The sequence below is a fragment of the Melospiza georgiana genome, chromosome 7 (assembly GCF_028018845.1).
Source record: "Melospiza georgiana isolate bMelGeo1 chromosome 7, bMelGeo1.pri, whole genome shotgun sequence".
In the NCBI taxonomy this organism is placed as follows: domain Eukaryota; kingdom Metazoa; phylum Chordata; class Aves; order Passeriformes; family Passerellidae; genus Melospiza; species Melospiza georgiana.
This window is the reverse complement of record NC_080436.1, coordinates 7,864,116-7,876,791: the sequence shown is the minus strand read 5'-3', so window position 1 is coordinate 7,876,791 and position 12,676 is coordinate 7,864,116. Positions and strand designations below refer to the sequence as shown.

Sequence of the window (12,676 nt, the reverse complement as noted above, 5' to 3'; positions counted from 1 at the left end):
GTCTGGGAAGTGCCTTTAATGCATACTGTGTGCTGCTGAGGAGGAATTAGAGTCCAAAGGGCATGTTGGAATGCAGCTAGCTTTGTATATTAAATGTCAAAAAACACGTTACTCAGCTGCCCATTCTACCCATTTGCAAAACAATACCGACAGACATTTTTCTAGACATTTAATAAATGATTGTCTTAAAATATTGCAATTGCTGCACATTGTCCCTAATAGAAAGAACATTTAAAAATGATGCTTTGTGCATCCTGATTAGAGCAAGCTCCTGATTTTTATAAATACTTGGCATTTTCCACTGAAACCTTTGGAATATCTGGTTCTTCTCTTTTATTTTTAATGATTTCCTTGTATTTCAGGAAAAAAGATTACCTTTTAAAAATGGATTAAATCAGCCTCTGGTTTTTTATTGTTTAAGCTAATCTTTCTGATTTCAGAGCACCATTCTGATTAGCATGCTTTTCTTTCTGTTTTTCTGACTTTGCTGCTGCCACAGAAGAAGTGTCTGCGAGGATAGTACAAGTAGTAACAGCTGAAGCTGTAGCAGTCCTGAAAGGTGAACAGGAAAAAGAAGCCCAGCACAAAGATCAGCCTGGATCACTACCTTTAGGTAAAATGAGACAAAGAATGTTCCAGGTATCCTTGTGTCTGCAAATGTCTGTATGTGTATTAAAAAATGCAGTTCCAGCTGTGTATTCACATTGCTTATGGTTGTGGTTGTAAACCATAGCCACCAGTGGATAAATGCTGGAACCACAGGATTATAGCAGGATCCTTGTTCTTCATGGCCCTGTGACTTCATTCCCTGTTTGCTCTAACAGCACTTTTCCACCTTGGTTTTGACTCATGGTTGAGTAGCCATGGGTGTGTTTGGTGGTAGGGTTTGTCATCGTGTTGGTTGGGATTGTTTGTGTTCAGCCATGTGAAGGATTAACATCTGAAGAGGCAAAGATGGAGTGACAAATAAAAAGAAAGTGAGGCTTTGCTGGTTGGGTGGCAGCTGCTCAAATGGATGGAGGGGGCAGCACCTCCGCAGGAAGCAGAAAGGAATGAATGGGGCCCACCAGGTTGAGAGCACCAGGCAGAGTGAGGGCAGATTGTGGAAGAAGGAGTCATGTGACAAAAGTCAATTCCAGCAATCTGTACTGGAAGGGGTAAGAATGCCACTGGTCCGTGCTGTGTCTCCATCCTCCTCTTGCCTCCTCTGTTTAATATCTCTGAAATATACATGTCTGTGTATCTATCTTACCTATCTATAAAAGAAGGTAGGTATCAAGCCATTTGTACCTAAAGTGCTTGCTCCTTGCCAGAAAACTTTTGCAGTAACTCAAAACATGTCCACGAAGGCCAGAGAAAGGACATTCTTCATCCTGAGGTAAGGAAGTCATGCCAGCCTGTCCTGGGATAGATTCTGCTGAGTGCATGTTCATTGTGATGAAATCAAAACAATGCCCTGCAGTGTTTTCCCCACAGGTAATCTGCTTGTTTTGGTGCAGTGCTTGGCCTTGCCTAGGAATGAATTAAAGTCAATGAGTAATTTAGGATATTTGTTGGAAATTTGGTTCCCACGGTTTTTTGCTTCATTGAACTAACTTAGAACTGCAGCAGGGAGATGTGTTGCTTGGTAATTCCCTTCTTTAGAGACTCAGTTTTACATGGAAGACCTCAATTCTCCAAATCACTTCACTCAGGCCTGGGAGAGGCAAAGAGGATATTCAGTTCCATCTAGTCAGATAAGTGATTTAAAAGACATTGTGAGAAGGATGTCCTCAGTTAACCAACTCTTGGTGTTACAGTTCTGTGGTCAGATACATTGTGATGAGTTTATACAAACTCTGTCCCTGGACAGGACATCTTAAGGACAAGTCACATATGGTCTTCTCCAAATCACACTGAAATCAATAGGAGGAAGCCTGGAAAATTCTGTTGGGGCTTTTGAAAAATTCTGCCTGTGCTTGGAAAGAAGCCCTGAACAGTAAACTGAGATCTGCCTGTTGAAAGGTGCTGTTGACAAGACAGAGCTGTTAAAACAGATTTGTTTGGTTCTTTTTTTTTTTTTTTAAACATTGGTTAAGCCCCAGGAGTGGATCTGTTTTTAAAGAAAAAAATTCACTAAGTTATTGGTATGAGATCAAATACAAAGGTCATGCTGAGTTCATTTAAGAAGCTTGTTTAGAATTTCAACATACTTGAATTGAAGTAATTGAAAAAAAAGTTATTTTCAGCATCTGTTCTCATGACTGGGAATGAATGTAAATCCCAGTCCAAGTGCATCTAAGTTTTCACTGTGCCTTGCTCAGCTGAATCACTGTTATGTCACAGCTGATATAAGTTCCCTGTGCTGATATCTTTTGCATTAGACAAGCAATATTTGCATGTGTTCTGTGATTAACCTTGAACGCAGCAGAAGAAAAAAAAGCGTGCAGAATGGAGTCTTTTCACATACTCAAGGTGGATTAAAGAGATTGGGTGCCAGTTTCTGATAGTTGGTGTGAATTTATAATAACTCTGTGCTCATAAACTTTTTTATTGATGCCTTGGGTGACTGAACACTTTTTCAGAGGCAATTTAAAAGAGTATCTCATATTTGATTTTTATATTGTGCTCTATAACCAGAATTTTGTACATAATTCATCCCATTAGAAAACAACAAGAGAAGAATAAATCCTTTTATTTTACAAAGCCTATGTATTCTGCAAGGATCTGTTTAAAAATCTGGCAAGCATGAGTCCCCATCAGATAATTCCTCAGCTGGGCAGAACAGGCTGACTGCAGCTTACATCATGTATAGGTCTTCCTGGAATTAATGTCTCTATCTCATTTTCCCTGTTTGATTTCCAGCAGTTGAAGAGTCAGCCAACCTGCCTCCTTCCCCACCTCCATCACCAGCTTCTGAGCAGACTGGAGTTCTGGAGGAAGGTAAGGGTCTCCTGGGCATTGCAGAGCTGTCAGCAGAGGGATGAGACATGAATCTAAAGGATGGGGAAATCAGAAAATGGAGATACTTTCTGCAGTGGAGATACTTCTCATGTGGAAAAATAAGGCATTCTCAGCAGTAACTCCCCATGTGCAAACCAGCTGCAGTGCATGGATGAGGTAGATGCATGCACAGAGGTAGCTGAGGGATATGCTAAGTACATCCATGCTAAAGAAAAAGAGAAGTGTTGCTCACTTTTTTGCCTGTTGTATGCAATGTGAGCCACTGCTGTCCCAGTGTGGTCACCAAAAGTATGATTAAGTATAGGTCATTGTTTGTTTCTTGAGATGTGTTTGGCTGCATTTCTAATATTACCATTGCCTTTTGGTTTGGAATCTTAAATGCATGAAAGCAAGGAGATTCAGAGCTGGATCATTTCTTTGGCCTTTGACGTGTAATTCATGCTCCAGTGCCTGCATGTATAGGAAGTTGTGCCCACCAAGTGCAGCAATCACATTCTAGTCTTACCAAGCAAGTTTCTATTCTGTTCTGCACGAGTGTTCAGTTTCAGTAGCCCGTGATCACTGCATTTTCCTCCTGCTGAAACCTCCTCCAGCAAGGAGCTGAAGTGTTGCCTTGATGTTGAGCAGAGGCCTGAATCCCTGGAAGCTGCCGCAGTGTAGGCGTGTGCGTGAGTGCTTTGTTCAGCAGAAGACAACTGCTGCATCAGGGCCAGCAGCACAGGGAGACAGCAGGGTGTTCAAACTGAGCTGTACCGTGGGATAAGGAGGATTTGGGTTCAGAATCTCCAGGGGACTGTCAGTTGAACTCATGTCAGTCACATTTTTATGTCTCCACTGACTTCCTTCTCGGATTTTCTTTCAGCGTTTTCTCTTTCTTTTTGTTACATAAGTGCATGAAAATAATTTCCCATCATCTGCTGAACAAACTTTGTTGGTATTTTAACACAGAGCCTCTGTGAATTTTGCAAGTGGATGGTTGCTGTTTCACATGCTAGCATTCTCTGACTCAGTTAATGAGGACACTGTAATTAGGCGTGTTCCATCACACAGTCATTTTTGACACAATGAAATTACAGGCTGTGTTAACAACAACATTTGTCAGTCCACTCTACTGGAAGAGCCCACTGGGTGTGGTTAGTAACAGTTATAAAGAATTTGATTAATTGATGGTTTTTGTTTTTTTTTTTTTTAAATCTGCCTGTTGTGTGTTTAAAAAACAATCCAACAGTTCCTAGACTTATCACACAGAGGCAATCAAAAATATTAATTGAAAAGAGAACTGGTAAGGCATTAGCAAAGATTTTTAGAATTGTTACCAGGGCTTTATCACTATTTTTTAATACATAATTCACTTGTTAGTCCTGTGTATGCTTTTTTCTTTTTAATATCATGGTGAAGGACTTGTTCTTCTGCTTCAGTCCAATGTCAAGGTTCTTCCATTATCCTCAGGTTTAGGTTCAGCTTTGTGTGCTGCTTGTGTCAGCTGTATATTTGCATGTATTTTAGGATTGTATAAAGTCCTTCTATTGTTTAATTGAAGGTTGTAGATTGGCCCCACAGCAAATGGAAAGCATTTTGCTAGTTGTACTAACACAGGAAGGTGGAAAACACTCTACAACTTGGGGTTATTATCTACTGCCAGACTGCAGCTCCCAGCTGTGCAAATGACTCAGCAACTCACTGAACATTGTTGCTTTTCTCTTTCCTAGCATGTAGAATTGAATTAATATAATAGCACTTACCCTGCAGAGAGGTGGTTACAAGGGCTGAAAGGACAGTGCTTGGGAGATGTTTCAATGACTTACACAATGTCCTAGGTTTTAATAACTTTCCAATAATTTTCTTTAACATTAATCAAAAGAGACTTTTCCACAACATGGAAGATTTTGATTCAGTGCTTCATTTTTAAGAGTAGGTGGAAGTTTTATAAGGGAAGTATAGATAGATAGAAGTCATGTCCTGAGTCTTTAATGAACTGTGCTGGAAGCTTCTTGTTTATGTCTGGCTCTCAAACAGGAACTCACAGTAGAGTTGTTTGAAGCAACAAAAAAAAACTTAGAAATAATTTCACTACAAATTTATTATGTTGCTTTTTACAAAAATGTCAGTATTGTCAGTTCAGTGTGGTAAAAATGGCAGTAAAAATCTTGTGCTCTGCATTAGAAGATACAGTCCTTTTTTTCTGTGGGTAAGTTCAGTTTTTGCTGACCTGAGCGAGCCAGACCTGTCAATTTTATTCAAGCAAAGTTCCCATTCAGAAGAGTTTGCCTCAGTAGGGTTTGACCCAGTTTTCCTGTACTTTAAACCTCCTGTTCCCTATAACATCTGGCAATCCATCCTCATGCATCTTTACATTGTCCATCTTTCTGCTTAGTAAAATACAGTTTATTAATAAATTGAACAAAAAAAAAAGGTGAGCCCTTGGTGTGTCTGCCTCAGACCTTTTTTTTCCCTTCTCCTAGAAGCCCTTCCTAATGCACTTGTCAGTGTGTGTCGCATTGCTTTGAATCCAAGAGACTTCTTCAGTCAATGTAGGAAGGAAATCACTGTTGTAGACTGACAAAGGTGGATGTGGCCAGCCATGCAGCAAACACAAATTAAAAGGGAAAAAAAAAAAAGGTAGGAAAGACAGAGAGGTTTGTGGGTCAGGTTTATTTCATGAGAGAAAGGAGTCGGTTGGATGTAGGTTTTCTTGGATTTGGCTGCAGGAAAGCATTCAAATGAACCTGTCCCTTTTTACTGCTGCAGAAGGTAAGAGAACTGATTTGCCTTATTGAAATTATTATATTCATTTCAACTATAATAACATAATTTTGTTCAGGAAATTAAATTCTTCCTAGCACCCTCTAATCCTTTTATCAGTTGTATCTGCCTTGCAGGACTGACGTAATATTCTAATTTCTTGGCATTTCTTTTGTGCTCTTTGCCTTTTGATGATGGTCCACAATGTCTCCATGTAAAAAAAATTTAAACATTAAGGAAAAGAAGGGTGCCTCTGATGGACTGTCTTCCACTTTGAAATAGGCAGATCAGCCTTTATATACCAAATAATTTTGTTTTGTAAACTGAAGAGAATCAAGTGTTGGAAAATGGATCTGTTGACGGTGGAAATTACTTCTTGAAAGGCATTCTCAAAACATACAAGGAAAGTAAAGCAGAATTAGCCTTTGTGAGAAGTGATTTTAATCTTGGACTTTAAAATGCATTAGGGATTTTCCCATGTATTGAGACGGAAAAGATTAGAAGGGACTATAATAACAAAGGATTTTTCTTGTTGCTGAAATAAAAGCACAGCCTCCTTAGAAGACATCATTATCCTGTTAATGAAATTATCTGCATTAATTCTGAAAGTATCTTCCTTCAAACTGATAAAAACCCAATGTAAATGTGTAAAATAGCCACAGATATCACAGCCCCAAAAAGCAGCAGGCTTTGCACTCCTGGTGATTTTGGACCATCACAATAGCAAATATTAACCATTTTTACTGCTGTCAGTTCCTGCAATTTTTAGGAGCAGAGGCAAGGTCTCTTTTCTCTCCTACAGTCTGTTCAGAGCCTATAAAGAAGGGATTTTCAGCCTTGTTTGCAACAGTATAGGCAAGTGCTGGGATTTCACCTTCACTCTTGGTGATGCATTTTGCTTTTGAAGGGTCCCTGGGTAAATAAACCCACAGCTGGAAGGAGAACCTCCCCTTCTGCACATCTTCCTTCTCTGTGTTCAGCTTCTTGACCATATCAACCTTCCCTTCTTATCTTTGTGTCCTAGTTCCAGCTCAATAGGTGGCAAGTGCTTCTGCACATTCAGCTCTTGTCTTCAATAATTCATGGGCTGGTGTGAGGACACCCTGCAGAGAAGGGGGAGTTGAAGTTTTGAACCTTCTTGGATTTAGGAGGGAGTTCATTCCTGGTCTCTTGTGCCCTGAAGTGTGGGCTCACCCCCTGTAATTTGCCTTTTGCAAACTCTGAACCCCCTCAAATCTGTTACAGAATTTTGTAGATGTTTCTGTGGAGAAGAAATCCACAGGTTCTGCACTGCAAATAGATTGAGATGATTCCCTGATATCTTGTTTTTGGCTCTTAAATAGTAGGGGGAAATGGGAAGCTTGGGCACAATGCTGTGCTTAGCATTTCCTACTGCAGTGCTCTGCAGAGCTTCCTGCTTGGCAGAAGTTGGTTGCCAGGTTTTCTTTCCACACCTGCCTCTTTTAATATTGCATAAATCCCTGAATATGAGGGTTGGATTCCACTACAGAAGAGAAGCAGCCAAATTATCAGTCGTTTGTGCACTCTTTGTTCCCTGAAAGAAACTGTGAATACAGTTCTCCTAACTGAGTTCCATGTGGGCTCTTTGTGCACACAGCATGCCTTTGGTCCCATCCAGCCTCAGCATTGGCATCAGTCTTAAACATGGACCCGTGGAATTGGTTTGTCTTAGAGCAATCCTTTCCCAGGCAGAAGAAATCCATGCCATGCCATTACAGGACGCTTGCTGCCAGTTACCTGAGAGAGCAGAGGAGCTTTTTGTACAGACACAGATGCTGTTTTGTCATGATGTACTGTAGAAAGAAACTTAAAACTTCCTGTTGTTTGCCAGGAAGAACCTTAAAGCTCCTATGAATGGAGTTGTTTTGGAACAAAATTGTTTCCAAGGCTTGGGTAGTCACAGTTAGGGCAGCATTCCTGAGCCCTCTTGTTTTGGCATCCCACAAAGGGATCTGTTAACATGCCTGTGTTAAAGCCTTGCTTTCGGTTTTGGATCTAAGAGTGACAGTTCTGGGGGCTCTGGGGGAAATCCTGTAAGTTATAATTGCCTTTGGAAAGGCCAGGGACACTAAGTATGGACTTGGAGCTTGGTAGGAAATCCAGTGGAACGGCTGCAGCTGCTTAAGGCACCCCATGATCAGTGTTCATCAAACTACCAGGTGTCATACACTGAGAATGGACTTAAACCTCTTTTCTCTAGCACTAGATGTTTCATTTTTCATACCTTCATTCGTGATGAGAGGATTCCTCAGCCTACAGGACTTCCCAAGTGTCCCCTCTAGGCTTGTATGGCTGAGGTGGTAGGCCAGTCATTTTCATTGGGTAGTGTTATTTTCCTTTGTCTTGCAAAAACTGCCCCTCCCTGTACTTGTCAGTAGCTGGTGTAGTCCCACTAATGTGATTTTCTGCAAGGCTACAGTGATGGGAATAAGCCTGTCATTCCAAAACATTAGCAAACACTGAGGTGGGAGCTAGTTCACCCATGGAAACATGACACAACAGCATAAAATATAGGACTAACAGAGACTGCTGTGGGCAGCACTTTGTGGCCTTTATCAGGGAAAAAAGATAGCTCTTTGGGGAAGGTTTTTTTTTTGTTGTTTTTGTTGTTTAAATGCTGCTTATTTATAGGAAAAAGAAAAGTGGGGAATTTTGAAACAGGTACAATGAAAAATAAAATCACCACTGGCCAAAATGTAAGCTGGTTTTCTTTTTAATTAAAGATTTTTTAAAATTTTACAATTTTCAGTAGTAAATCGGAATACTATGAGGAATACAGTTATGTCAGGACATTCAGAGGTTTTTAGTACAGTTAGTCAGGTGTGTAATATATATGAGTATAGTGTGGGTTGTGAGATGTGGTTTGTGCACAGCATGTGTTCTTCTAAGTAACTAGTATGTAGTTTTGAAATTCACTTACTGCTAGGATTGGTTTCTGATGTTGGTAAACCAGCAGAAAGGGCCAGGTACATGCTCCCTGTGTTAAAATGCACAACTGCCTCATTCCTTCATCCTGCATTAACCAATAGCCTGGCTGGTGTCATCCACTCCAGCATGGCAGTGGCTGGTGCTGCTAGAGCATGTGTCCATCCTGTTTTGTTTTTCCTGTGTGTGTGTGTCTGTCCTGCAGCCTTTGTCTGTCTGTGTGTGTTTGTAAATGCAGGGGCGGAGGATAAGGTGGGGCTGCTCCAGCAGGGCCCTGGCTGTGGGGGAGTCACTGCAGGAGCCAGCAGGGAGTGGCACCTGGCCCCCTCCATTTCAGTGTCTGTGCCCCAGGAGGAGCCCTGCAGCTCAGATGAGGAGTACTATGAACACCCTTTGTTCAGCTCAGAGTGGGCTGGCTCTAGTACTCACCCCAGTGCCACAGTGAAGAGCACAGAGGTCTTGTTGGGCCATGATGAAGGTGAACTGAGCATGGTCCCATTTGGTTCCTCTTCCCCTCTACTCACCTGCCATCCATTCCATTCCTTGTGTGTCTGGCATTGCTGCTTTCTGGGGAGAGAAACCTGGTTGTGTTTTTCCCCCAGATGGAAGTGATGCCCCTCCAAGAGTCTCTCCATGTCTCTGCAGCATGAGCAGCTTTGGGGTCAGTTGGTTCCCACTTATATCAGGGATCTTGTTCTTCAGGCCTGGCTTAGAGCAGAAGCAAAAGGAGCAGCTAGCTAAAAGAACTGGAAGATAATATGTTCTTTGTGCTAGAGAAGTACTGCCAAGAACAGTAAGCACAGTAGGCCATAATATTGTTACTGAAAATAAGTCAATTGTTTACACAATGGGGAAAAAATATGTCTATACCAAAGATAGCCCTGGAAGGATTTTAATTCCCCAGCAGGTGAAGTAAGTTTTGCCCCAGAGTACACAGGTAATTTCAGGCCATATTGGGTCATGTTTGATTTCCAGTTGTTTTGTGGACATGCTCCATTTGCATTGTGCCAGGTGACTGCAAACATGGAGAGGAAAAAAGCCTCTCTGTACCTCCTGTTTCTATGACCTGAGCACATCAGTAAGTAGCATTTCATCAGTAGGGGTTCTGTAAAAGTAAAATCAAGGGAGAGTCTTCTTCACTGACTAACAGAACAGCCGACTTCTCAAAGGTGAAATAGTTGGTTGTTTCATTTCACAGCACTCAGTCTTGGCAGCTGAAGTCAAAAATAGTACTAGATCCTCTAAAGGTTTGTGTCTGAAGAGGATGGAGCTGTCTCCCTGAAATCAGACTCTGGCTCATTTTAAGAAAAGCAGAGTTGTTCAAAATTAACAGGATAATTACAGAATTAAGAGCCTAATACTGTAACAGCATCAGTAAGAGATCAGCACTAATAATTGAAGATTGTTCATGTCAGCATATCTAACCAAGGGTAGGGAGATAGAAAAATCACAGGGGTAGCCTTACTTTAGCTGTGTGCCTAGAGGTGTACATAACAGCCTGATTAGCTCATGGGCAGCTTCCTTTCCATGATATCATCTGCCTCTGGTGAGAGTGCAAGATCTCAGAACATCTATATGGAGGAGAAAAAAGGCAGATAAGCTGGATCATGAGTGCAAAGATAGGCATTTTGAGACCCTGGGGTCCTCTCAGCTGGTGAGAGCACAGTGCTAAAATGCCAAGATTCAATCCCTGTATGGGTTGGTCGCTTGAGAGTTGGACTTGATGATCCTTCTGTGTGTGAAGGAAGCTTCCTGCCCTTCCAGCTGAGACTGTTGTGTGAGACAGCTGTCCTTGCTGGCAGCAGTCTGTTTGGCATAAGTCTGCTCCACAAGGGGAGGATATAGGATTCTTTTGTTAATTCAAGGAAAACTTCCTAGTTTGAGTAATTATTTTTATTCATGTGGCTATGTGAAAAGTGTTCCAGGAAATGAAGGAGGTTTGCTCAGAGTAAAGTAAAAGGCTGTCCTTAGCATTTTTTAATTAAGAGGGAAGTACATAAAATTAGAAAAAGAAAAGTAAAGCAAGTTATTCAAGTCAGGGTCTCTTGTAGCTGGAGACCTGTTGTCCTGCAAGGCTGCTCTTACAATCTACCCATGTGCAAATATTTCTGCAATGCTCAGGCATTGGTCAGGGTCTGATAATCTCCTGGCTTCTGTTCATTTAAGATACAGTATTTAACCTTAATTATTTTATGTTATTAATAATATGTTGTTCTTTACATAGTGATATTTTCTCAGCCTCAACTAGTGTTTATGTTCCTTAAGTAATTCTTTTAATGCCGTAGCTGAAAGGGATGATTGATTATCTGGTTTTCACTGGGACAGTCTCAGGAGAAAAATAAAGCTCTTGTAATTCCAAGAGAATGGATACAGCCACTTCCAGATTTGAAAATGCTTTGTTCTAGGTCTGATTCAGCAAAATACTTCATTGTGAGACACATTTTAAACTCAGGGATGTCATCAGGTTGCCTGCAGCATGGCTGCTGGTCAGCTCCTTGAGTACATTGCTGAATCACAGGATTCACACTAAATCCTTACTTATTATCAGAGGGAATACTAATAGTGCACAGTAATTTTTGTCTGAGTCACAGTGGCAGGAGTACAAACCTGGAATGGAGATTTTTCTAATAATTCTTCCATGGCACAAGCATGAGTGGTATGTTTTAGAAATTTGGATGAACAAATAGTTGTATTGCATTCATTGGTTTGTTTGACTTAATTGATGGTGAGGAGCCTGGGGATAAGTGGGAAAGCAGCAAAGAAAATGAAGAGTCCTTAACTTAAAATAGTGACTTTCACATAAAGATTTCAGATGTCAGACAGCATAAGGGAGAATTGTTTATAAACCCATTCAGTGTAGGAAACTTGGCAGCGATCTTTCAAAAACCATTAATCATTAGCCATGCATAAGGCCAGTTATGACTATGAAAGTTGTCAGTATTTTGCCAAATCCAGGATTCATACAGTAGATTGACTTGCTGGCATTCAGCAGTCTGTATTACCAAGGTCAGCAGAAAGAAATCAATGCCTCATACCTTCCTCCACCTCAGCTGAATGTCATTTACTGGACTAAACAGCACATTTATTAGAAAAATATCAGTGTACTTTGAGCTCATTGATGCATTAGTGTTGTCAGAGCCATCCATCATTCCATTCCATCTCCATTTCCAATGACTCTTTGACCCACTGCCATCCTTGGGAGAGGTATGCCTGTAAAACACTTTCAGCTTTCATCTTGTGGCATAAACATGCTTGTCTGGGGGCAGGCAGGCTTTTGGTTTGGTTTTTTCCCTAAGGAAAATTCAGTTCCATGGTGGCTAAAATGCACTGGGTACTGGTAGTCCTTTACAGACTTAAATAGAAAATATTGAGCTGAAAGGGTTATGTAAAGCAATCCTGTTCAGCTGTGTGCTTGGTGTTTACTGTTGGTGGGGATGTCCCCTGTTCTTTCCATCTCCAAGAAGAACCAGTAAAGAGTCTGATGGCTGTGGAAGTGAAACCTGCTGCTCTTCCTGGGAAGCAAATGGGGACAGAGCACAGGCCCCTTAAGCCTTTGGGCCAGGCAAAGGCCCTCTGTGAGGGTCAGTTGGATTCTGGTTCAGTGTGTCATGAAGAAAAAGTGCCAAATGTGGCATCCAGCAGGGAGAGTGTGACCTCTGTGGTGGGAGCACTCCTGAAAGACACACCCTCTTCCTTGGCTGAGGAAGGTGTGTCCTCAAGTTTGCATGTGTTTGCTGCCAGCAAATCCTTCTCCAGCTTTCTCCAGTGCTTTCCAAGCCTGCTTCATTTTCTGTTTTGCCCATTTATTAGTATGACTGCTCTTGTTATTATGCTTGAAGAGTGTGTAGTAGATAATTTGGTTGTGTAGGTGCTGTATGACAACATGGTTTCCCACCGCTGCGGCTGATTCCTGAGTTTTTTACTTTGCCATGGTAAAATGTTGCTTTGCAGCTAAGCTTATTCCTCTGTGTAAGCCTTTTTCCCCCATCTCAGATGTGTTTGCCAGTCACATTGCTAATCTATGTATTTTTTTTTCTTTTTGGTG

General features: G+C 41.3%; 1 protein-coding gene across 28 annotated transcripts in view; it reads left to right on the top strand.

The window, feature by feature from the left end:
* MAP2 (microtubule associated protein 2) overlaps positions 1-12,676 on the top strand; it is a 216,166-nt gene that overhangs the window by 168,714 nt on the left and 34,776 nt on the right. For 21 of the 28 annotated variants that reach the window (XM_058027808.1, XM_058027821.1, XM_058027829.1 and 18 more), the window contains 2 exons: positions 500-613; positions 2,845-2,922. In XM_058027808.1, the coding sequence (XP_057883791.1) occupies positions 500-613; positions 2,845-2,922 (192 nt within the window). The remainder of the gene's footprint in view (positions 1-499; positions 614-2,844; positions 2,923-12,676) is intronic. The other 7 variants (XM_058027832.1, XM_058027827.1, XM_058027824.1 and 4 more) reach the window with 2 other exon arrangements.